Source organism: Cnephaeus nilssonii (genome assembly GCF_951640355.1).
Source record: "Cnephaeus nilssonii genome assembly, chromosome: 14".
NCBI lineage: Eukaryota > Metazoa > Chordata > Mammalia > Chiroptera > Vespertilionidae > Cnephaeus > Cnephaeus nilssonii.
Window position 1 is genome coordinate 536,572 of NC_137085.1, and position 24,325 is coordinate 560,896.

Consider the following 24,325-nt stretch of genomic DNA (forward strand, 5'->3'; position numbering starts at 1 on the left):
TTCCCAGTCAGGGTACAAGCCCAGGTTGTGGGCCCGATCCCCAGTGTGGAGTGTGCAGGAGGCAGCTGACCCATGATCCTCTCTCATCATGGATGTTCCTCTCTCTCCCTCCCCCTTCCTGAGATCAATGACAACAATAATAATAAAGAGAAGCAGCCGGTCCCGAGCCCCCGTGGGCCTTCCCAGCGGCATCCCAATGGCTCAGCTCTGAAGGGAGACGCGGGCTCGTCCGGGACAGGGAGGGGGCACTGGGGTGGCCGGGGCCTCAGCAGGTGCTTCCCAGCTCCGCCCACTGAGAGGTCCCGGATGTAGTGTGGAGCACGATAGGGGCGCCAAACAAGACCGACCCCCCCCCCCCCACAAGAGGAGCCGGAACTCCTCGGAGAAGTGGTGCGTCCAGACGGGGCGGGTTCGAAGCAGGCCTGGGACTGGCCGCAGCGAGAGCTTCAGAAACGTAGGAGCCGAAGGGACAGAGCCACGACCGGGGCTCCCACGGGCGGAGCCGGGGCCTCGGAGCATAAACACGGCGACAGGATCCTACGGTCACACACGGCGGACACGCCATCGCGAATATTTTGCCACAATAAAAACATGTAAAAGACGACAGTCACGAATGGGAACGTGACTGTTACTGGTAAATCCCACGAGGCCGTGGGGCTACGTGTGAAAGCCGAGGAGCTCTGGGGGAGGGAAGTGCCGGGGAGATCGCAGGACATGGCCCCCCTGCAGCCCCACCCGGCGACAGGGAGGAGCCGGCCGTGCGCCCCGCCCTCCGGGGTCCCGTGGCCCAGAAGCACCTGAGGAGGAAGACTGCGTGGCCGCGCGGGAGCGAGCCCTGGAGGTCCCTGCAACCCGTCTCCAGCCTTCGCACGCGCTCCTTCCTTGATGTGGGTCTCAGCCTTGCGATCCCCTCCCCCTGGGAGCCCCCCCACGGCCAGGAGGAGACAGACAGGCAGCCAGCCCCGCCCCGCCCCGCCCCAGGCCCCAGGGGGGCGGCAGGCCCCGAGCCTCACACGTGAAAACCCCACGGTCTTGGGTGCCGAGCCCAGGGAGCCCAGGCTGAGGGGTGCTGGGGGAGCGACCGACGGCCCTGCCTCGGTCTCCCCACCCACAGTGTCGGGGCGTAGTGGGTGGAAGCCCCCCCCCCCCCCCCCGTCCAGCTGACCTGTTGCCCGCCCGCCCCTCCCCCCACAGGCTGGTGCCCCGAGACAGGCAGACAAGCCCGCCACCAGGGGCCCCGTCACCTCAACACACGACAGGCCTGTGGACTTTTCTGTTTATTTACTTAAAACAAACATCTGTGCGCTGCGTACAGGTCCGGCTCCAGGCGGCAGGCGGGCAGCTGGGTGGGGAGCAGTGACAGTGGGGGTCAGGCGGGGGTCCTCTGTCCTCTCCTGCCAGCGGGGCCGGCTTCGCCATCCCTGGTGCCCAGCCCGCTGCCCCCAGGCAGCCCCCGCCTGGCCCACAGGGGGGACCTCGCAGCACGAAAGCAGGTCTTGAACTCAGCAAGTAGGTGCCCTGGGCCGGACGCACGCCCCTCAGCCCCGGCCCAGCCCTGCCTTCGAGGGGTCGTAAGAAAGAAGCGGGTCCGGGAGGGGCCGGGCGCACCTGGCAGCTGTCAGTCACCCCAGGGTGGGGGGAGGGGTGGCGGGCAGAGCTGGGCGGGCAGAGCCGGGGCTCTGGCCCGAGGCTTTAAGGCAGAGCGGGGTGAGGGTGTCAGCCCGGGCCGGGCCGGCCTTTGGCACAATGCGGGGAGGGCGGCCCTGGCCCAGGGCGGGGGCTGGAGGGGCCTGAAGCCCTTGGTCCTGGACTTCCCCCTTCAGGGCCTGCTGGGCGGGCACCGGGCCAGTTCTGCCCCCTCCTGAGTTCTGTCCCCTCGGTGTGTCCTGAGCCGGCGCCTGGCGGTCAGCAGAGTGTGTCCGTGTTGAAGGAGAGCTGGGCCTGGCAGACGGCAGACGGGCAGGTTCGGGCGGCACCCGGCACCCAGCAGTGCCAGGACCCAGGACCGGGCATGCTCTCCCCCTCCCCGCCCTCGCCCAGGGGGTGCGGCCTCTGCTCAGTCCGGTGCCCCCACCCCTGCCTGCCATCGCTGAGGCCCCTCCAGCCTCCCGGTCTCGAGGGTCTGCGGGGGCCTGTCTGCTCCACCCGTGCCCACCCTGCCAGGTGCAGTCTGTCCCGAGCACAGGGGTCCCTCCGTCCCCGTGGCCACTGGCCCCCGTCCCGCAGCCTGGCCGCCCTCACCCCTCAGGCCCGGCTCACCCGTTCCTCCTCGAAGCTGATGAGGCCCTCGTCCTCCGTATCCAGGTCCTCGGGCTCATCGGCCATCAGCGCCCGCAGCTCGGTGGGGGCGGGCCGGCGCCGGAACAGGCTGAGCAGGCGGCCCAGCGGGGACTGCAGGGCCGAGGGCAGCTCGGTCTCCTGCTGCTCCAGGTTGTCGCTCTGCTTCTTGGCAAAGTTCACGAACACCTGGCGGGCAGAGAGGGGCAGGCGGTGGGCGGGGGGTGGGCGGGCCAGCGGCCGGCGCCCCGGGCCCAGGCACTCACGTTGTCCAGCGTGGTCTGGCTGACGGAGTAGTCCTCGATGCCCAGCACGCCCACCACCTGCTCCATCTTGCTGAACACCTGGGCCAGCGAGATGCGCTCCGACTTCAGCTGGTACTGCACCTTGGTGTGGTGCCGCTCCTGGGCGCGGAGATTGGGAGGTCAGAGGTCACGTGGGCCGTGCCCCCCTCCCCCCCCCCCCGGGTCCTCCCACCTTGAGCACAGCCTCGGGGAAGTTCCGGTTGAAGAATCGCACCACGTCCTTCACGTTCTGGCTGCTCTTGGTCCTCACGGTGATCATGTAGCCGTCCCCGAACCTGCCGGACGGGCCCATGGCCAGAGCCCCGCTGCCCAGAGCAGCCACCCCCTACCCCGCACCCAGGGCCCCCAACCCCGCACCCACGGCCCGCCGCCTGCACCCCGCCGCCCGCCGCTCACTCACCGGTTCTTCAGGTGCTGGATGCTGCCCAGACAGCGCAGCCGCCCGTTCACCATGATGGCCAGCCGCGTGCACAGCGCCTCGCACTCCTCCATGCTGCGGGCGAGGGGCACAGGCTGGCACGGGGCAGAGGGCGGAACGGGCAGAGGGCAGAGGGCGGGCGGGGGGGGGGCACACCTGTGCGAGGTCAGCACCACGGAGCGCCCCGTCTTGATGAGGTCCAGGATGAGGTTCCAGAGGAAGCGCCGGGCCTTGGGGTCCATGCCTGTGGTGGGCTCGTCCTGGGGGGGTGCAGGCTTAGCGGCGGCACCCCTACCTGCCACCTCCCTCCTGGGCTCGCCCAGAAAACAGAGGCAGGGCCCCGGCGCCAGGCTCACCAGGAAGACGAAGGCGGGGTACCCGATGAGGGCGATGGCCGTGGACAGCTTCCGCTTGTTGCCGCCGCTGTAGGTGCCGGCCGGCTTGTCCGCGTACTTGGTCAGCTCCAGCTTGTCCAGGGCCCACTTCACCACCTGGGCGAGAGCAGCCATCGGAGAGGCCCTCCCTGCCGGCCCCGCCCCCTCACCAGGCAGCCCCGCCCCTCACCCAGGCGGCCCCGCCCCTCACCAGGCAGCCCCGCCCCTCCCCGCCGGCCCCGCCCCTCACCAGGCAGCCCCGCCCCTCCCCGCCGGCCCCGCCCCTCACCCAGGCGGCCCCGCCCCTCCCCGCCGGCCTCGCCCCCTCCCCGCCGGCCCCGCCCCCCAGGCGGCCCCCACCTGGGCCTCGTCCTTCCAGGGGATGCCGCGCAGCCGCGTGTAGAGCTGCAGGTGCTCGCGGGCCGTGAGCTCGTCGAACAGGGCGTCGAACTGCGGGCAGTACCCCAGGCTCTGCTGCACCTCGAGCAGCTCCTTGAGCACGCTGGGGACGCAGGCCGTCAGCACGGGCGCCGCCAGCCACCGCCGCCCGCCCCGCCGCCCGCCGGGTGCCCGCAGCACCTGTGCCCGTTGACAAAGGCCTCGCCCCCCGTCGTGCTCTCGTCGCCCGTCAGCATCTTGAAGGTGCTGGTCTTGCCCGCGCCATTGACGCCCAGGAGGCCGAAGCACTCGCCGGGGCGCACGCCCAGGCACAGGCGGTCCACGGCCAGGATGCTGCCGATCTTCCGGGACTTGTACACCTGGGGGCGGCGCGGGGCTCAGAGGGGCCGACGCCAGCCCGGCCCCGCCCCAAACCCCCTCCACACCCCCTCCTGGCCCTGCCCCAAACCCCCCTCCACATCCCCTCCCAACCCCGCCCCAAACCCCCCTCCACATCCCCTCCCAACCCCGCCCCAAACCCCCCTCCACACCCCCTCCCGGCCCCACCCCAAACCCCCCTCCACACCCCTCCCAACCCCGCCCCAAACCCCCCTCCACACCCCCTCCCGGCCCCACCCCAAACCCCCCTCCGCACCCCTCCCAACCCCGCCCCAAACCCCCCTCCACACCCCCTCCCGGCCCCGCCCCACGTGCCCGAGGCCCACCTTGGTCAGGTTCTCGATCTTGACCATGTCGTTGTCCGCGTCCCCCCGCAGCACCCGCTGCCGCTCGCTGGCCACGTCCACGTCGTCCTCCACCGGCTTGGTGGACACGGGCATGCGCCTGGGCAGGAGGGGCCGTGTGCCGCCAGCCGCCCGCTGTACCCCCTGCACCCCCCAGCACCCCCCGGGGCGCCCCACTCACTGCGGCCGCCGCAGGAAGTTGTACTGGCACATGATGGTGAGGAAGAAGCCGACGAAGCCCTCCACCGCCATGGCCACCAGCCCCCGCGTGACGATGTCCCACTCGAACGGGGACCTCATCTTGTCAAACTGGCCTGCGGGGCAGCCGCTCAGGGCGGGGCCGGGGCCTCGCGAGCCCCCGCCTGCCCCCACTCCTGGACGTCCCCCCGACTGCCCCCCACTCCTGGACGTCCCCCCGCCTGCCCCCCACTCCTGGACGTCCCCGATCTTGGGGCTGAGCACATGCTGTCTACGCCCCCATCCCACAGGCCCTGCTGCCCCACCCTGCCCCCACCCCCCACTGTGAGGGCCCTGTGCCCCCCCCCCCCGCCCCGCGTCCAACCCCGCCCTGCGTCCAGCCCCACCCTGCCCCGGCCCCGCCCGCGCACCGATCTTGGCGTAGTACTCGTTGAGGTACTCGTTGTACGCCATCTCCATGAGCCCGTGGCCCAGGTTGTAGTTGGGGAAGATGAGGAAGCAGCTCTTCAGGTAGCTGTTGACGACCTTCAGGTCCTGGAGGGTCACGGGGTCACAGGGTCACAGGCAGGGCCACAGCCCCTCAGCCTGCCACGTCCTGCACAACCGCGGGCCACCTTGTCGCACCCCCCCTCCTTCTCACCCCCTCACCCCCCCACCGTCGTCCCCCCAACCCCCCGACCTTGTTGCCCCCTCACCCCCCACCTTGTCGTGCTCAAAGAGCTGCAGCAGGAAGGTGGCCACGGTGGCCGTGATGCCGATGAAAAGGTTGATGACAATGAGGAACACGTAGGCCGAGCTGGGGACCTCGAACCAGAAGGAGGCTGGGTACATGATGGGGGTGATGGACCATCTGCAGGCGAGAGGCGGGCGCGGTCACCCCGCGGCCTGGCCCCCCACTCCCACTCCCTCTTTCCCTCCCTCCCCCCTCCCTGGGCCTCTCCCCTGCCCTTACCCGTAGAGCAGGAAGAGAGAGAGCACGGCAGGGAAGTTAGTGGGCGACGTGTAGGCCGGCAGGTCGAACACAAACAGGATGATGATGCAGCAGGTGGCCGGGACCAGGTAGTTCAGCTACCAGAGCAGGGAGGCTGGTGAGGGCAGGGTGAGGGGCTTGGGGGCAGGGGTGAGGGGCTTGGGGGCATGGGTGAGGGGCCCGGGGGCAGGGGTGAGGGGCCTGGGACAGGGGTGAGGGGCCCGGGACAGGGGTGAGGGGCCCGGGGGCAGGGGTGAGGGGCCTGGGACAGGGGTGAGGGGCCCGGGACAGGGGTGAGGGGCCCGGGGGCAGGGGTGAGGGGCCCGGGACAGGGGTGAGGGGCCCGGGGGCAGGGGTGAGGGGCCCGGGACAGGGGTGAGGGGCCCGGGACAGGGGTGAGGGGCCCGGGGGCAGGGGTGAGGGGCCCGGGACAGGGGTGAGGGGCCCGGGACAGGGGTGAGGACCCAGGACAGGGGTGAGGGGCCTGGAAGCTGACAGGGACGGGATGGCCAGAGGTCTGGGGTCAAGGGGACCCCGACCGGCCACGCGCGCGGCGCACCATGTCCCACACGTAGTTGGCCAGCCAGTAGGTGACGGGGTTGCAGCCGCTGACGAACTGCAGGTGCTTGGCCTTGGTGGACTTCTCGGCCACCAGGAAGACCACGAAGCTGGCCGGCACGAAGGACATGGCGACGATGATGAAGATGGCGATGACCACGTCCGTGCCCTGCAGCCTGGGGGGACGAGGCGGCCTCAGTCCTGCCCGCGCCCCTCAGCCCTGCCCGCGCCCCTCAGCCCTGCCCGCGCCCCACCCGCCCGCCCCCGCCCTCAGCCCTGCCTGCGCCCCGCCCCCCCCGCCAGGCCTGCCCCCGCCCGCACGCACAGGTAATCCAGGGAGAGGCTGGCGCTGGTCTTGTTCATGGGGTGGTTGGTGACGGTGATGCCTGCGGCACAGAAGGTCAGCCTCAGGGCTGCTCCGCCGCCCGCCCCGCCCACCCACCCGCCGCCTGCCCCGCCCGCCCGCCCGCCGGCTGCACCCGCTCACCGTAGGCGGCCGGGTGGCCCTTGCTCTTGGGCAGGTTGGCGCGCAGGATGGCGTTGTTGAGGCTGTTGAGGTAGGTGGGCATGCTGTGGTACCCCTTGTTGTTGTAGAAAACCTGGGGGCACAGAGAGACCCCGAGAGCCCGTGGGTCCTGCCGACCTCAGGTCAGGGCGGGGTCCCACGGGGCCGGGCCGCTGCTCACCTGGGCTGCCCGGCGCACTGCCACCTTCCTCACCATGGCCGGCGCCCGGGCGCCGAACGAGGCCGGGATGGACTTCTGGACGTTGCCGAAGGTGATGGCCCCGTACCTGCACGAGGTCGGGAGCATGAGGCCTCGGGCCGGGGTGGCGACCCTTGACCCTTCACCCTTCACCCGTCCACCCGCCCGCTCACCGGTGCAGCCGGAAGCGGTCGGAGGTGAAGAGCAGGTACTCGGAGACGTTGTGGCCGGTGATGTCGGTCAGGATGTCGCCCGTGACCACCCGCACCTGGGGCGGGCGCCCGCCCACGCCGCTGGGGCAGGAGAAGCCGGTGCCCTGGGCGGAGCAGGTACAGCGCACGGGCTCCCGCACCACGCGTGGCAGCGAGGGCGCCGACGTCCAGTTTTCTGCAGAAACAGTGGCAATCAGCGGGCCGCTCTACCCCTCGCCCCGGGGCAGGCAGCCGCGAGCACCCGTACCTGGCCCGGACGTGGGCAGCAGCGAGCTGTTCCAGGCCTGTGGCAGGTCCTCGTCCGGGGGCACCGGGGAGTCGGACGGAGCGGGGGAGGGCGGGGGCGGCACAAAGTTCGACAGGGGCAGCCCCTGCGTGAAGGACTCCAGGCACATGGCGTCGAAGAACCGCGCGGCCAGCAGGCGGGACTCGCCGCTGCTCAGGTTCAGCGTGGACCCCAGGGAGCCGTTGGCCGGGGACTTGAGCACGCAGGTGGCGCCCACGCCGGACGGCAGCCGGAAGGTGCTCACGAGCTGCTGGGGGCTGGCGTCCGGGGACAGCTGGAATCTGGGAGAACCCGCAGCTTGAGTCCGAGTGGGAGGTGCGTGCCCACCCGTCCTGGTGCTCCACCCCGGCCCCCGCCCACCCGGCCGCCTGGCGGGCAGCTCACCGGTACTCGCGGCGCTCCTCGTTGGCGTAGGGGATGAAGTTGCCGCGGGGCTGGGTGTAGTTGTGGTACTGGGAGGGCGACAGGACCAGCGGGGGCAGGTCACCTGGGGGGGTGCAGGGAGCCTGAGCAGGTGCTGGCTGCCCGCCTGCTGCCCTGGGCCCAGACCCCCTCTTAAAAAAAAAATACTTTAATTGATTTCAGAGAGGGAGGGAGAAATAGAAACATCGATGAGGAGAGAGAATCATGGATCGGCTGCCTCCTTCACGCCCCACACTAGGGATGGAGCCCACAACCCGGGCATGTGCCCTGACCGGGAGTCGAACTGTGACCTCCCGGTTCATAGGTCGATGCTCAACCACTGAGCCACCCGGCCGGGCCAGACCCCCCTCTTCCCGGTACCCGTAAAGTCTGAGCCCCAGGGAGGCCGGAATCCCAGGTGTTCCCGCCAGGCTCAGGCGGAATGCCAGACCCTGACTGAGCGGGACGGGTCCCCGGGGCTCAGGAGGCGGGCAGAGCCAGCCGATGCCCTTCCGCCCGCCGAGCAGCCGTACCGATCTCGGGGACGGAGAGGGCCACGGTCATGGCCACGCAGACGAACAGGGCGGGGAGCAGGATCTGGGAGGAGAGCGCCTTGGAGTTGCGGCGGGCGCAGTGGAACCGCTTCACCAGGAGCCCGTGGAACTGGCGCACCTTCAGCCACCAGCCCTCCAGCTTCCGGCTGCCCTGGCCCGCCCTGGCGAGGGCCTCCGCCTCGGCCTCTGCACGGGGGGAAGGGGGGGGGGGGGGACGAGGCTGAGCCGGCCGCCCCGCCCCCCGCCCCCTCCGGGAACCCTACCCGGCCCCACCTGGATGCCCCCCACCTTGCAAGCTGACGTTATCGGGGTCCTGCAGGTTGTTGAAGAGGGGGTGGTAGTCGCCGTAGACGTCGGCGTAGCCCGCTCCCTCGTCCCCACGGGCAGAGCCCACGGAGGACGCAGACTGCAGCGAGGCCTGGGACCGGGCCAGCTCCGCGCACCTGGCCAGGTTGCTGGCCTGAGCCTCGCCCAAGGAGGCCAGGCCGTCCGCCCCGGGCAGCACGTCCTTCCGCGACTCCTTCACATCTGCCACAGGGGGAGGGCTCAGGGTGGCCAGCCACCTGCCGTCTGCCCAGGACCCCGACCCCATGCTCACCCCCACACCCAGGATCACCCCCACACCCAGGACCCCCGGCCCAGGCTGACCCCCACACCCAGGACCCCCGGCCCAGGCTGACCCCCACACTCAGGACCCCCGACCCAGGCTGACCCCCACACCCAGGACCCCCAACCCAGGCTGACCCCCACACTCAGGACCCCCGACCCAGGCTGACCCCACACCCAGGACCCCAACCCAGCCTGACCCCAGGGAGTCCTAGGCCCTGGTTCCCACTCAGGACCCTGGGCCACCACCAAGGGAGGGGAGGAGCCCCGCTGGTGGGAGGTGCTGGGCCTCACCGGCCTCGCTGTTCTCCAGGGACTGGTCCTCCTCCGACACCTTGAGGAACACCTCCTCCAGCGTCGTGTCCATGAGCCCGAAGCTGCTCAGGTGCAAGGAGTCCAGGCTGGACTCCAGGTGCTGGGGAAAGAGCGGGGTGAGGCCGGAAGGCGGCCCCCAGTCCCTCCACTGCCCGCCCCTCCGCCAAGGCCCCGCCCTCCCGGGACCACGCCCCCACCTACCACTGGCCCCGCCCCGCCCTCCCGGGACCACGCCCCTCTGTCACTGGCCCCGCCCCTCCGCCAGCCCCGCCCCGCAGGGCCCGGCCCCCACCTGGAAGAGGCGCTCGAAGGCCCCCTTCCTGGCGGCCTCGCTGGGCAGGATGTACGAGAGCTCCGTGCTCGTGTCCGAGACCAGGAGGCAGGAGGCCACGTGCTTGCGGATGAACTGGGAAACCTGGGGCTCTGAGCAGGGGCTCAGCTGGGCCCGCCCCGGGGGGCTGGACGTCAGTCCCGGCTCTGGGAGGGGAGGGGAGACGGGAGGGCTTCACGGGGGGCCAGGGAGGGGGACCCCAGGAGAGTACAGCCGGGTAAGATGGGGGCCTGGGGAGAGGGCGAGCCAGGCCGGACCAGGCCTCCTGGGCCTGTGGGGCAAGGTGGGGGCAGCCCTCCACCTCCCTCGCCTTGGGCGCAGGGTCCCGGGCAGGGGGGTCCCCCACCTCAGGGCCGCGCGCAGACCTGGGGGGCCGCCGGGCTCGGCAGGACGCTTGACCAGCGTGAGGCGGTAGCCGTCGCCGTAGGCGCCCTTGAGGAACAGCGGGGACCCGCAGCACTTGAGCTTCCCGTGCGAGATGATGGCGATGCGGTCTCCCAGCAAGTCGGCCTCGTCCATGTGGTGGGTGGACAGGAGGATGGTGCGGCCTGGGGAGGCGGGGTCGGGTCAGGGAGGGTGGGCGGGGCCGGGCAGGGGCACCCCCATTCCCCCCACCCCCCACCCCCCGCACGGCGCCCCACGCACCCGGCTTGTACTTGAGGATGAGGTCCCAGATGGCGCGGCGAGCGTAGGGGTCCACGCCGGCGGTGGGCTCGTCCAGGATGATGGCGCGGGAGCCGCCCACGAAGGCGATGGCCACCGAGAGCTTGCGCTTCATGCCGCCCGACAGCGTCTGCACCAGCGAGTGCCGCTTGTTGGAGAGCTCCAGGTCCTCAATCATCCTGGCGGGCAGAACCGGACGGCCAATGGGAGCCTCCGCCCGGCCGCGAGCCCCGCCCACCCGGCCTGCACCACGCTGGCCCCGCCCTCGCAGGCCCCTCCCACAACCTGGTCAGCCCCACCCAGGCCCCGCCCCAAGCCCCTGCCCCACCCAAGGCCCCGCCCACACCCTGGATTGGCCCCCATGCAGGCCCCGCCCCTCCCTGGCCCCGCCCTCCCTCCCCGCCCGCCCCGCCCACCCACTTGTCAGTCTCCTTGCGGATCTCCTCCTGAGCCACGCCCTTGAGCCGCGAGTAGAACCAGAGGTGCTCGTCCACCGTGAGCCGGTCGAAGAGCACGTTGTGCTGCGGGCACATGCCCAGGTTCTTGCGGATCTCGTCCATCTCCGTCCGGATGTCGTGGCCGTAGATGGTGGCGGAGCCGGAGGTGGGCGGGAACAGGCCCGTGAGGATGGACCTGGGGGAGGGGCAGGTCACAGCCCGCCTCCTTCAGGACCCCCGCCCTGCCTCCCACAAGTCGGGGGGACCCCCCCACACACACACACACACACTCACATGGTGGTGGTCTTGCCGGCCCCATTGTGGCCCAGGAAGGACACCACCTGGTTCTCGTAGAGGTTCAGGCTGAGCTTGTTGAGGGCCAGCTTCTTGTCGTTCTTGTAGACCTTGGTGAGCCTGTCCACGCAGACCACCAGCGGCAGGTGCGTGGGCTCCTCCTCCATGCCCCGGGGCTCCTCTGCGCCAGGGCCCAGGTCAGCGCCAGGGCTGCCAGGCCCCGGCTCCCAGCACCCACCCCAGGCACCGCCAGGGCGCCCGCCTCACCCAGGCGCCGGCTCTCCATGGCACAGGCCTGGTCCTCCTCCATGACGCTGAGGCGGGGGGCGCCCGCCCAGGGCCAGCTCCACTCCCAGGTCTCCGTCCGCCCGCTGCCCAGCCAGTAGGACTTCTGCAGCGGGAAGTACCAGGGCCGGGGCAGCCCGTACATGCCTGGGGGCGGGAAGAGGAGGGAGGCTGACCGGGGCCACGGGCCACGGGCCACGTCCCCTCCAGGGAGCCGCAGCCCACCCCATTCCCACCCCTCCCAAGGGTGGGCAGGTACCTGGGTGCACGGCCTCGATGTACCAGGTGAGCACGCCGTACACCACGGCGTCCACCACCAGCATGGTGACGGCCAGGAGCAGGTTGAAGTCGTCGCCCTCCACGGGCGACTGGCTGAACGTGTGCCACTGGATGCCCACGCCCGCCACCTCGTACAGCGCGAAGTACTTGGAGCCCAGGCCGAAGGCCGTGGTGGACATCAGGGACTGAGGGAGGGGACCGCCGGGTCAGTGCCGGCGACGGAGGCCAGACCCACCCCCAACCCCCGCCCCGACAGGACCCTCACCGCGATGCACTTCTCGAAGGCGGTGATCTTGTCGTGCGCCACCTCCTCTCGGATCGCCACGTACATGTAGGGCACGTAGCTCAGGAAGTAGATGATGCCGCCGCAGGCCGAGGCCAGCTTGGCCTTGGAATACAGCACGGACACCAGGAAGCTGGGCAGGGGAGCCACGGCTGTCAGCCACACCCGGCCCAACACCCAGCCCTGGCACACCCGGCCATGCACGCCCGGCCCTGGCACTGAGCCGGTAGCCCGGGGCGGTCCCTGCCGGGGCACCGGGGAACTCTGGGCCGGGCTGTTTCCGCACTCTCTGGGCGGGCATGAGGGCCCCCGCTGCTGGCCTCAGGCTCTCACCAGAACATGATGGTGGCCACGGCGTAGACGGCCAGGAAGAGCCAGATGATGAGCACGTGGCTGTGCATGAGGACCTGGCCGTACTTGAGGATGGCGGTGAGCGCCGTCACGGAGATGGACAGCTGCACGAAGCCCGTGATGAACCAGGCCACCCAGTGCACCGCGTTATCCAGGCCCATGGTCTTCATCACCTGCGGCCGGAGGGCGGGCCGGGGGCCTTGGGCAGGGCTGAGGGCGGGGCCCCAGCTGCCTCCCCCCACTCCCATCTCCCCCTCTGCACCCCTCCCCCCTCCCCGCCCCTCCCCCACCTCCTTCAGCCGGTGCTCCTTCTCGGCCACGATGTGCTGGATGGTCATGGCCACCGAGTAGACCCAGGAAATCACCATGCACAGCGGCATCATGTGCTCGATGACAAACAGGAAGCTGTGATGGGTGGGGCGGAGGGTGAGGGTGGGCGCGGCCCTGCCCCCGCCCCTGCCCCGGCCCCTGCCCCAGCCCGGCACCGCACTCACTCGTCCCGCGTGTAGCAGGGGTACGGGAACATCTGCACGTAGCTGCCGGGCTCCACCACGTCGTGTCCCACGAAGGTGTTGATGATGGCGCGCTCCATCATGTCTGTGTGGGGCGGGGGTCGGCCATCAGCAGGTGCACGGGGCCTCCCCCCACCACCCCGGGCCCAGGCGGCCCTCACCCTGGATCCAGACGAAGCCGTAGAGGAAGTACAGGCGGCCGCCCGTGTTGGGGCCCGGCCTCCAGTAGGCCCGGCGGATCTCGTTGGTTTTCTCGGTGAAGCTGGAGTTCTGGCGGATCTTGTAGTGCACGTGGGGCGGCAGGGAGCCGTCCTTGCGCGTCTGGAAGATCACGCCTGGGACGGGACCAGGGGCAGGTGAGGGGGGAGGGGCGGGTGGAAGAGGGGCAAGACCTGAGGGGGGGTCTGCCGGGGCAGGAGTGGGTGAGGTGGGGCTCAGAAAGGGGCGGGGCCAAGGGGGTGGGGCTGTGAGAGTGGAACTGTGATGGGTGGCGTCTTGGGGGGTAAAGGGTATGGGGTGGGGTTGGAATGGGGAGAGACTGAAAAAGGAGGGGCTACAGAAGGGGGAGCAGGTGGGGCTGCAGGAGGGGGAGCAGGTGGGGCTGCAGGTGGGGGTGCAGGAGGGGCTGCAGGTGGGGGAGCAGGTGGAGCTGCAGAAGGGGGAGCAGGTGGGGCTGCAGGAGGGGGAGCAGGTGAGGCTGCACGAGGGGAGCAGGAGGGGCTGCAGGTGGGGGAGCAGGTGAGGCTGCACGAGGGGAGCAGGAGGGGCTGCAGGTGGGGGAGCAGGTGGGGGTGCAGGAGGGGCTGCAGGAGAGGGAGCAGGTGGAGCTGCAGAAGGGGGAGCAGGTGGGGCTGCAGGAGGGGGAGCAGGTGAGGCTGCACGAGGGGAGCAGGTGGGGCTGCAGGAGGGGGAGCAGGTGGGGCTGCAGGAGGGGGAGCAGGTGGGGCTGCACGAGGGGAGCAGGTGGAGCTGCAGGTGGGGGAGCAGGGGGGTAGGCGGGGAGCAGGGGTCAGGGTGGACTCACTGGCGAACACGGTGACGTTGTCCTGGTAGGCCTGGTTGAGGGTGTAGTTGACAATGCTCTCCTCATCGGGGAACCCCTTGAAGATGTCCACGCTCACCTGGGGGAGGGGCATCGTCGGAGCCAGCCCCGGGCAGCAGCGGGGCCCCCGGGGGCTGGCCCGCCGCCCACCTTGGACATGAACTGGATCCAGCCGCAGGCTGCGTTGTCGATGGTGTCCAGCTGCTGCAGGAGGGCCGAGCCGTTGGGCAGCGAGAAGCCGTCCTGGCGCAGGGCCGGCGGCAGCTCTTCCAGGGACAGGTTCAGCGCCTCGGGGTGCAGCCGCAGCTCCGCCACGTACTGGGGGTGCACGGCGGCATCGGAGGGTGGCCCACGCCCACCACCACCCAGGACAGAGTGGGCGCCCCGCCCCGCCCCGCCCCGCCCCGCACCTCCTGCAGCCAGTGCAGGTGCTGCTGCAGCCGGCCCTGCGCCAGGAAGCTGCGGATCTCCGCCGAGATGTTGAGCCAGACCTGGGCGTAGTGGGTCACGTTGCCTACAAAGGCAAAGGTCTCGTTGGCCTGCAGAGGGGGAGGGCACGGGGCATGGGACTCTCGCAAGGACTCGGCCAGCGCGGGGTGCTCCCCTCCCCTCCCCGCCGCGGGCACCAGCACCGGCCAGTCCCCACCCACGACGACTCTGGCTCCAAGCCCTCCCCGGCCGGCCTTTCTGCAGCTCACCCTGCCTCGCTCGGCCCCGCGCCCCCGTTCCAGGCCAGCTGGGGTCCGGTTCCCCCACCTCCCCGGCTCCTTCCTCAGACCCCCGCAGCCCTCAGCAGCCCTGGCGCTTGGTCCTCATCTCGTCCCCGGGCCATTGCCAGCCCCGGTTTCTCCTGGTTCCAGACGGGCCCCTCCCGGGGGCTGGCCATGGACCCCAGCCCTCGGCCCGCCTCCAGCCCCCCAGCTGCCTGGCCCCCTCCGGCCCCCTGGACGCTGCCCTGGAAGGCTGCCGCCCCGCGGCCTCTCCTGCATCCGCACCGGCGCTGATGGGCCCTGGCCACACGCGCCGGGCCAGGACCCCGCCCCGCACCAGCCCTGGGTCCCCCTGCACCTCGGTCCGCCCGAGTTCCGTCACCCGGAGCCTGAGCCGGGCTCACCGTCCCTGCGGGATCCCAGCCTGCGGACCCTCCCCCGCTCCTCCGGCTCCCGCCCAGAACAGCGGCTGGAAGCCCAGGACGAACGCACACCTTGAGGATGACGCGGTCGGCCTCCGAGCCCGCGGGCGCGTACAGGATCTTGGGGTTGCTGGTCATGAGGTGCACCAGGAGGCCCAGGTTCCGCTGCTCCTTGCTCGTGAAGCCCAGGGAGCTCATGTTGCCGCTGCGCAGGGCCTCCGGCTCAATGGTGCTGGGACACGCGTGAGGGTGGGGGACACACATGAGGGTGGGGGTGGGGGACACGCGTGAGGGTGGGGGACATGCGTAACAGGATGGGGGACACGCATGAGGGTGGGATGGGGACACACGTGAGGGTGGGGGTGGGGGACACGTGTGAGGGGGTGGGGGACATGCATCAGGGTGGGGGTGGGAGACATGTGAGGGTGGGGGTGTAGGACACGCATGAGGGTGGGGATGGGAAACATGCGTGAGGGTGGGGGACACACGTGATGGTGGGGGTGGGGGACACGCGTGAGGGTGGGGGACACACGTGAGGGTGGGGGACACATGTGAGGGTGGGGGTGGGGGACACGCGTGAGGGTGGGGGACACATGTGAGGGTGGGGGTGGGGGACACGCGTGAGGGTGGGGGTGGAGCATGAGACAGGGCCTCAGTGTAGGTGCCCAGTGAGGCCTGGAGTGGGGGTGGGGTGGGGTGGGGCAGCAAGGCAGGGCAGTGGGGGGGTCAGACCTTGGCCACCCGGTCTCCCCGCCCCCGCCTACCGGTTGTTGCCGCACAGGATGGGCTGCAGGGCGGCCCAGAGCTGCACGAAGGCCGAGCACTGGCCCTGCAGGGCCTCCGAGGGGGAGGCAGCGGACGGGGCGCCGTCCTCCGCCGTGGCGTTGGCGCCCGTGCCCGTGCCGTTGGCTGCCCCGCCAGGACTGCCTGGGGGACCGGGAGCCCGGCGGGCGCAGGCGCCCTGGGGCAGCAGCAGCGCCAGGGCCGACAGCACGTCCACGTCCTGCAGCACCTTCTGGGCGTCCAGCAAGTCCTCCAGCAGCGCCTGCAGCCGCCGTGGGGGTGGCGGCTGCTGGGGGGCTGAGCCGTTGGGGGTGTCCAGGCCCAGCTGGGGAGACAGGGGGCGTGTGGGCACAGGCAGGGACCAGGGGCGGGGGCTGATGGACGCTTGGGGGCAGAGTGGAGCAGGGAGGACACCGCAAAGGGGGTGGGCGGGACGAGGGGCTGAGGGAGTCTGCAGCCTGCGGGTGAGGGAGCCCTGGCTGGGGGCGGGAGAGACGGGGGGCGGGGGTGAGAACACGGGGCGGGGGGCGGGGGTGAGGCCTGGCATCACCGGAGGTGCAGGACGCCTAGGCACAGGCACGCCCCACCCCCGCGCAGCCAGGACCCTGCAGGAGCCCTGGCGCCTCCTCCCGCCCGGCACCCGCCCGCGGGCCAGCTGGCAGCAGGGCCTCCTCACCTGCCGGGCGATCTTGGCCACGTCCAGCTGGTCCCGGAGCTCGGCGGCCAGCCCAGAGAAGCGCCGGGCACGGGCGGCGGCCTGCCCACTGCAGACCGCGTCCCGATAGCCCTGCAGTGCCGCCTGCTGCCCCCGGGGCACCGTGAGGATCCGGCCCAGCTCCCCGGAGCCGGGGGCACAGGTGAGCTGCTCCAGGAGGGCGGGGGCGGCCAGCAGCTCCTGGGGGTGCAGGAGCGCGGCTGGAAGGAGCCCCACCAAGAGGAGCCAAGGCCCCGCCCACGCCGGCCCCAGGCCTCGCTGCCCACCCCCTGTGCCAGGTCTGAGCTCACCCGTTCTCCAGCGGGCAGGGCAGACACGCATCCCCATCTTGCCTTCCCCCTCCCGCGCCAGCCGCAAACCCCAGGCCCCTCCTGCACCCACCGGGCAGAAGCACCCCCCCAGAGGTAGGCAGCAGCCCCGCCCCCCACCAACAGGCCCCTCACCTCCAACCGGGACAGGGAGCTGGTCTGCAGGTGGCCCCACGGCTCCGGACCCCGGGGGAGGGCTGACTCCGCGTCCAGGGCGGGCGAAGGGACCAAGAGCAGGCGATAGACCTGGGGGTGCGGCACGGCTCGGGCTGGGGTTTCTCGCCAGGCCCCAGGGCCACCTCTGAGCCCAGCACGTCCCCTACCCCAGCCCTGCCACCAGGGGACGGCAGAGCAGGTGCCAGGCCTGGGGCTGCACCCCCTCTCCCCCGAGCAGACACACGCTCACTGCCGGGCTCCCCGCCTCACCTCGGGCACGTCCACCTGGGCGGCCAGCAGGGCGTGGGCGGTGCTGTTCGGCAGGGACAGGTTCTGCGTCAGGAAACGCCACAGCTCCCTTGGGTCCCGGGCCACCGAGTCCAGCGAGAAGGAGGACACTGGACAGGAGAGGACGGGGCTGAGGGCCAGCTGGACCGGTTCAGGGCCCGGCTCCCGGCCCCACGGCTCAGCCACGCGGCGGCCGGGCGGCCGGGCCGGGCCCACCTGAGCGGGGTCCCCGGGGAACCTGGAGGAGTTTAGATCAGCAGTTTCCAACCTTCCCGCCTCGTGGCCTAAAGCAGCGACTGAAACCCTGCGCACACCAAACAGGCCCTTTTTGCTGATCTGACCCAAAAAGCAGGTCCAGCCCTGACTCATTCGCACCGAACGGCTCTTGCTGTGCTGGCTGTTGTCTTTTTCTCACGTGACCATCTACGGGAAGGGAGGTCAGCGCCCGACCAGACCGTGGGGTTGCGTGTTGCAAACATCCTTGCGACACCCCAGTGTGGACGGCACGGAGGGCCCGCGGCCCCGTCCCAGCCGAGGCAGGAAGTCACCGGCTGGGGCTCCGACCCCGCTGACCCCAGAGCTGGGCCTGGGCCCCCCCCACACGCACGGGGACGGCCCGGCGCACCTGCAGGCCTGTCCAGGTGGCTCCTCCCGGCGCCGGGGCCCGAGCTGAGGGCCTCCAGGTGCTGACGAAGGGCTTCGAGTTCCGAGCCCAGGTTGGGCCGCTTGGGGTCGAACAGGTTGCCATCGGCCACCACGCGATCGAGGCGCTCGAGCAGCTGGGTGACCCTGCAGCGGGGGCTGGGGTCAGCCACCGGCGCCCGGCGGGGTGGGGCGGGAGGTGGGGGGTGGGGCTCCGGGTGGGGAGGAGGGGGGTCTGGGGGGCTCACGTGGAGTTGGAGTACTGCAGGAAGCCGAACTCGTCCCGCTGGCCATCGGGGCACAGCGACTGCATGACGGGCAGGATGCCGGCGGAGGTGAGGGGAGCTGCCGTGTAGAAGGCTGGCGGGGACAGGGCAGGTGAGAAGGCCAAGGGGGGGGGCAGGAGGGGAGGGGGGAGACAGAGGCCGAGGAGAGAAACGTATAGAAAGTCAGGAAGGAGGAGCGGCTTCAGGCAGCAGACGGGGAACCGAGGGCCGAGAGTTCTAGTGCCAATGACCCAGCAGGTCAGAGGTCGGAGGGCACCTGACCACCTCTTCCCCACAATTCCCAGAGCATCCTTCTTCCCTCGGCCGGCCGAGGCCCAAACGCCCTGACACCCTCCTCCCCCACAAAACACAGGCGGGGCAGGGCCCACCAAGCCCGGGGGAGCCTGTGAGTCCCCAGCTGGGCAGCGACCTCTGACCTCTGTGGCCAGCTGGTTAGCAGAGGGAATGCAGGAGCCCACGAGGGTCTGAGGGGAGAATGTCTGGTGCCCCAGCCCCGCAAGACAGCGCCAGGCAACCCCACAGAGAGAGGAACCCCGGGGAGCTTGGCCCCGAGGCCCAGCCCTGTGCGCCCGGCACCCCGCCCCCTCCCCCTCCCCGGGGCCAGCGGTCCCTGCCAGTGGGCAGGGGGCTCCCCCGGACCCAGCAGGTCTGGGAAAGGCTGTTAATGCAAGCGGGGATGGGGGGTGCTCAAGCCGCACCAGGAGGCCCCCCCAAAACCACCCTGCGGCTGCGCCTGGGCCAGCAGGGAGGAGGCGGCCGCTCACTTACTGACTGCATGCGGGCGGCGGAGGAGGACAGAGACCATGCGGGGGGAGGGGCAGAACAGAACAGAGGAGAACAGTGAGGACATCTCCTGGTCACCGTGGCCGGCCACACCCCCAGCCCGGCCACGAGGCGTGGCCAGGGACCACTCAGGGGTGAGGCTCACAGATGGGGGGGGGCGGCACCTGTGGGACCCGGGACACACACATGTGGCCACGTGCACACAGGACATGCGTGTGTGGTGCGGTGAGGGCTGCCTGCCCACCCACCGCGGTGCCGGGCCCGCCCCCGGCCTCACCTTCCTTCACCGAGATGGTCGGCTTCTTCTGCCGCAGCCCCAGGAGGATGAAGAACAGGACGAGGGGGATGAAGAGCTCGAAGGCCAGGACCCACTGCAAGGGGCAGGGCGTGAGGCCGCGGCCGGGCTGGTCGGACCCGCACGCAGGCCCCGCTGCCCGCCAGGCACACGCCCTCCCCGAGGGCCGGCCCAGCCTCCACGGGCTCCCCGGGGGCCACGGGCGACCCTTCCTTAGAGGCCTTTTCTTTCTTTCTTTTCTTTAAACATATTTTTTTTTAAATATATTTTATTGATTTTTTTCAGAGAGGAAGGGAGAGGGACAGAGAGCTAGAAACATCGATGAGAGAGAAACATCGACCAGCTGCCTCCTGCACACCCCCCACCGGGGATGTGCCCGCAACCAAGGCACATGCCCTGACCGGAACCGAACCCGGGACCCTTCAGTCCGCAGGCCGACGCTCTATCCACTGAGCCAAACCGGTTTCGGCTAAACATATTTTCATCGATTTCAGAGAGGGAGAGAATCCCTGGCTGCCTCCTGCACGCCCCACACTGGGGATCATCAAGCCCGCAACCCGGGCCTGTGCCCTGCCCGGGAATCGAGCCCAGACCTCCTGGTTCATAGGTCGATGCTCCACCGCTGAGCCACCCGGCCAGGCCCTTAGAGGCCTCTTCGAAGGGCAAGAGAGTGAGTACTGTCTGGCCCACGTGAGAAACGGTCCCCCAGCCCCAGCCCAGGCTCTGCTGGCCACACGAGGGCCACACGGAGGGTCAGCCAGCGTGCCGTCCACTCGGACCCACGCATGCGCCCAGCTCGTCTCCTTCCCCACCTGCAGGCCTAGAGAGGCGCGGCCAGGCTTGAGGGGGGCCTGAGCCTCCGCGAGGACCTGGTCAGGGTCTGTCAGCCCCCCAGTCCCCAGGCACCCACATCTCCTCTGCCCGGCCCCTTCCCCTCACCCACAGCTGGGCACCAGGCTGAGCCCGCCAGGACGCTCTGCGTGGGAACGGCAGGGACCCGGGCTCCACCCGCCGGGTCAGTGGAAGGGACTCCTGTCTCACCCCCACCCCCACCCGCTCTTCCTCGCCCCCAACCACACACAGGCCTCAGAGCCCCTGCCCCGGGCGCTCCGTCCGGCCCAGGGTGCGAGCCCAGCCCCGGGCGGGCGGCTGCTGCTGTGTTTACTGTCCTTTGACAATAGAGCTCTGTGGTCTGGAACACCCCCCGCCCCCCCAGACCGTGCCAGTCTCCACCCCGCCCCGAGCCAGGATCCAGCCCAGGGCAGGCCAAGGAGACATCGTGGGCACCCACGGGGCCAGGGACGGGCGCGTGCCACACACCGGCATGCGCACAGAGCGAGGGCGGCGTGTGCAAGCGGCCACTCCGGAGGCCGGGGTCACAGCCCGCCAGCCCCACCCACACCCGCCCTGCCATGGGGCACCTCCCGAGGGTAACTGCAGCAACAGACCTGCTGCCTCCTCATCGCTATAGCAACGCTGCACACGGGCTGCTGGGAGGCGGAGAGGCCTGCCTGAGGGCGGGTGGCTAGAGGGGCATCTGGTTACGGGCAGGCAGCGCCGGTCCGGCCCCACCTGGGCACCCCACCCGGGGGCTTGCAAGGCGGTCAAACTCCTGTTCCTGAGACCATGCTGGTGCCCCCATGTGGTCCCTGGGGCCTGGGTGCCCACCCCAGGCCTGAGCCCCTCCCGCGGGGTCCAGGGCAGAACAGGCGAGACCTGAGGATGGAGGTGATGCCTCCACCCCAGCGGCTTGGTGACAGGAACCCAGTCCCTCCACCTGAGCACCCTGCGGCCCCAGGGGAGACCCCCGAACCGCTAAGAGGGGAGAGGCCACCCCCCGGGGCCAGGCACACAGCACGGGGGCTCACTCTGCGAGCCAAGCCCAGGGTCCACTCTGAAGGGCGAGACCCTCCAGGGAAGTGGGGGTCCAGTGGGATAATGCCCCGCATCCAGCCAGCCCCAACCCCACGAGGCCAGCCCGGGGGGTCTCTCTCACCTGTGCCAGCGACCGCAGGCCAAGGACTCCACCTGGCCTGCCCAGCCCCTGTTCCCAGCAGCCCCTGGGGGAGGGGGCCCTTCCCGCCAAGGCTGGGGGGCTGATACTAATGCAACCCAGTCCCCCCTCTTCTCCTGAGCCCACCCCGCTGTCCGCGGTGACCCAAAACCTGAGGCAGGGCAGCTGCCCCGAGGCTACCTGGGCTGCAGGCCTGGCCCGGCGGCAGCCAGCCCCAGGCGGCCTGGCCGGGAGTGTGCCCAGCCCTGGCTCTCAGCCAGGGCCAGGTGCTCAGGGGACTCCTGCCAGGCCCCAGCCCGCGGGATGACGGCCACGCTGCCCGGCCCGCAGCCCCGGGTTCCCGTGGTGCAGGAGCTGTCAGCCCAGGGCCCAGGGCCAGGCGAGACAGGAGCCTCCTGGGCCCCGGTGGGCAAGAGCGTGCCGCCCCCAGGCCCCTCTCGGGACCCTGGCCTGCGCCGGGCTCCGTGTGGAAAGTCCCCGGGGCCCACTCAGAAACCCAAGCTGCCTGCCGGGGCCTCCCTGGTGCGCGGCCGGTGAGGGCCATCCTGACGCCATTCACACCATCCCGGGCCCTGCTCCTCACCCAGGCGCCGTCCTGACAGCTGCCGCCCTGAGCCCAAAAGCTGGGGAGTCCGGTGGTCACAACCCCCAACAGCACCCCTGGCCCCGAGGAGACTGGGTCAGGGGGCAAGAGAGTGGGTCCGCCTCGGGGAGGACTCCCCAAAGGACACAAGGGTGCAGGGACACAAGGGCATTCCCAGGGGTGAGGGAGCTCTAGGGCCGGGGGGGGGGGGGGGGGGGACACGGGTGGGGAAGGCCGCCAAGGGCAGAGGACAGTGCAGGGAGGGAAGCGGCGGGGCTTCGGGGGCCGGGACAGAGACCACGGAGCCTCGGAGCTGAGTCCACGGAGCCCAGCCCAGCCCTCTGTCCGGGCGCCAGGGCCTCCTGCGACCCCAGTGGCGGGGCCGCCTGTCCCCCGCCTCTGAACCGGCCGGGAGGGCGCTGCGGAGGGCGCCGGTGACTCAGCCGAGCGCCGCGAATGTCAGCGGGCGCGGGCGGCGGGCTGGGCACGGCGGGGTCCCCCCTACCCCCAGGCGGGAGCAGGGGCGCGCGGGGCCCGCCTGGGAGGGGGCTGCGGCCGGCCGCCCCATCGCGCCATCCTCCGCGCCCGCCTGGGGTCCGCGCGCGCCCGGCCCGCTCCCGTGCGCGCGGGGAGGGGAGCGCGCCGCCAGCCCGGGGAGCGGGGACGGGGCCCGCAGGCCCGACGCGGGGCGCTCACCGGGCTCCGGCGCTTCAGCGTCACGTTCTTCCAGAGCAGCAGCTGCAGCTGGTGCAGGAAGCCCATGGCGACGGCGGGGCCGCGCTCCGGCCTCCGCGCCCGGCCGGCTCCTCCGTGCGCCCCGCGGGCCCTTCCGTGCGCCGCGCCGCTCGGCATCCCCCGCGCGGGGGCGGGGTCTCGCGTCCGGACCGGCTCCGCGCTGGCTCCGCCCCGCGGAACAGCGACAGCCACTCGCGCCCGCCCGGCCCGCGCCGCCCCCGCTTAAAGGCGCCGCTGCGCCCGCCGTCCCGCCCGCCGTCCCGCCCGCCTCGCCGGGCGATGACAGGAACGCCCACGTCTGAACCCAGATCCGCGAGACGCACCCCTCCAGGGCGCTCTGCTCCCGGGTCACCAGGCCGCGTGCAACCTCCATCCCCTCCTGCGGAGGCGCCCCGGAGGGGACTGGCCCGAGGGCGCCCTGAGGGGCCGCTGGGGGAGGCTCAGCCCCGGCAGGTCACGGCCTCCGCCCGCCTCCCTCGCGGCCCCAGAGGCAGGGATGTCCGCCTGACGTCTGAGACCCGGGGCCCAGCCCCTGCGGCGGGAGCCCGGCAGGTGCCTCGCTTGGGGCGGGGAGAGCGCGCCCTGGGCAAGTCGCCTCTGCCCTCGAGGCTTCAGGAACCCACATCCCGCCCCCTCGCGCCCACCCCGGCGGCTCCTGGAGAGCGAGCTGCTGGCGCTGCCCCGGCTGCTGCTCCCGGTCATGGGAAGAAGGGAAGGGACGGAGCCGCCCCGGCAGCGGGGAAAGGCGGGTGCTGGGGGAAACGGGGGCTGCCCCTCTGCGTGGCTCGTTTTTCTCCCCACATCCGAGGGCAGCCGGGCCCCTGCACGGGGCGTCTGGGATCCAGTGAGCCCGCAGAGGTGGCCGGGTGCCTGCTGGAGGGCTGTGCAGCCTGGGCCGGCTGGAGGGGGAGGTGGCAGGGGCAATTCCCCAGGTGGCCAACAGGGGGCAGAAGAGGGCAGGCCAGCCCCTGTACCACGGGAGCCAGTAGTGGCTCTGATGCCCTTCCCCGGCCTCAGTTTCCCCACTTGTGCATGGGAACGGTGGGTCATGTGATGGCCAGTATCTGGGGTGCAGGTAGCGGTCACGCGTACACTGAACGGCAGACCTGGGGGTGGGGAGCAGCAGCTCCCAGCCCCTCCCAGCTCCTCCTGTGAAGGGGGAGTTGGGGCAGCTGGGGCAGGTGGTGGGCACAACCCCCCACCCGCCCGACCCTGTGGCCTGAGGACACTTCCTTCTCCCGGTCAGCACACGGTGGGCGGGGGGGGGGGGGGGGGCGTTAGGTCAGGGCCGGAAGTCACTGGCAGGCCTTTCCCACAAGCCACTGCCAAGGGGGCGGGCAGTTTCCTGCCCCACCGATGCCCACCCCCAGCCGGGGCAGCGACAAGCCCTGAGCTCCCATCACAGGTGCTCGAGCTGTGGGGGCCCCTGTCGGCACCCCCAGCCTCGCCTCATTCAGCCGCCTGCCACAGGGCTCCCCAGCTGCCGCAGCATCCTGCGTTGGGGGGCGGAGAGGGGGGGACCCCCGTCACCAAGCAGACCCGGCCTGAGCATGGGGCATCTTCAACCCCCCGAGCCAGGTTGCTGACTTCGCCCCTGCTGTCCACCCACTGGGTCCTTTGGGGGGTCAGGGGAGACTCTGATTCGAAGCCATTCAGCGGGGTGGGAGGAGCAGGGGGCGTGGGCAGAGCTTAGGGGGGGGGGGCGGCTCGGGCAGAGGGAGTGCCGCGGCCTTGAGGTGGTGCGGGCGGATCCCGGGAGGGACACGGAGGCCTGTGTGGCGGGGAGGGGCAGGGGGCAGATACGTGGTGCTTCCCACATGTGACACG

General features: G+C 71.3%; 1 protein-coding gene across 1 annotated transcript; it reads right to left on the reverse strand.

Moving 5' to 3' along the window:
• Positions 1–1,264: 1,264 nt before the first annotated feature.
• Positions 1,265–22,616, reverse strand: ABCA2 (ATP binding cassette subfamily A member 2). Its single transcript, XM_079790989.1, has 48 exons — positions 22,460–22,616; positions 19,149–19,242; positions 18,050–18,161; positions 17,785–17,948; positions 17,142–17,269; positions 16,851–16,961; positions 16,369–16,587; positions 15,674–16,017; positions 14,982–15,141; positions 14,188–14,316; positions 13,928–14,095; positions 13,760–13,856; positions 12,897–13,070; positions 12,718–12,820; positions 12,514–12,628; positions 12,206–12,396; positions 11,855–12,005; positions 11,570–11,774; positions 11,293–11,457; positions 11,026–11,206; positions 10,715–10,927; positions 10,277–10,473; positions 9,997–10,179; positions 9,593–9,777; positions 9,280–9,400; positions 8,668–8,907; positions 8,359–8,565; positions 7,808–7,910; positions 7,385–7,704; positions 7,099–7,312; positions 6,908–7,013; positions 6,709–6,820; positions 6,547–6,607; positions 6,223–6,397; positions 5,646–5,761; positions 5,396–5,543; positions 5,104–5,227; positions 4,677–4,809; positions 4,478–4,595; positions 3,954–4,132; positions 3,735–3,876; positions 3,357–3,491; positions 3,157–3,260; positions 2,983–3,075; positions 2,755–2,857; positions 2,544–2,681; positions 2,260–2,466; positions 1,265–1,941 (listed from the first exon to the last, which is right to left on the reverse strand). The coding sequence occupies exons 1-48, from the start codon at positions 22,613–22,615 to the stop codon at positions 1,906–1,908; spliced, it is 7,380 nt and encodes a 2,459-aa protein (XP_079647115.1). The 5' UTR covers position 22,616; the 3' UTR covers positions 1,265–1,905.
• Positions 22,617–24,325: the final 1,709 nt, after the last annotated feature.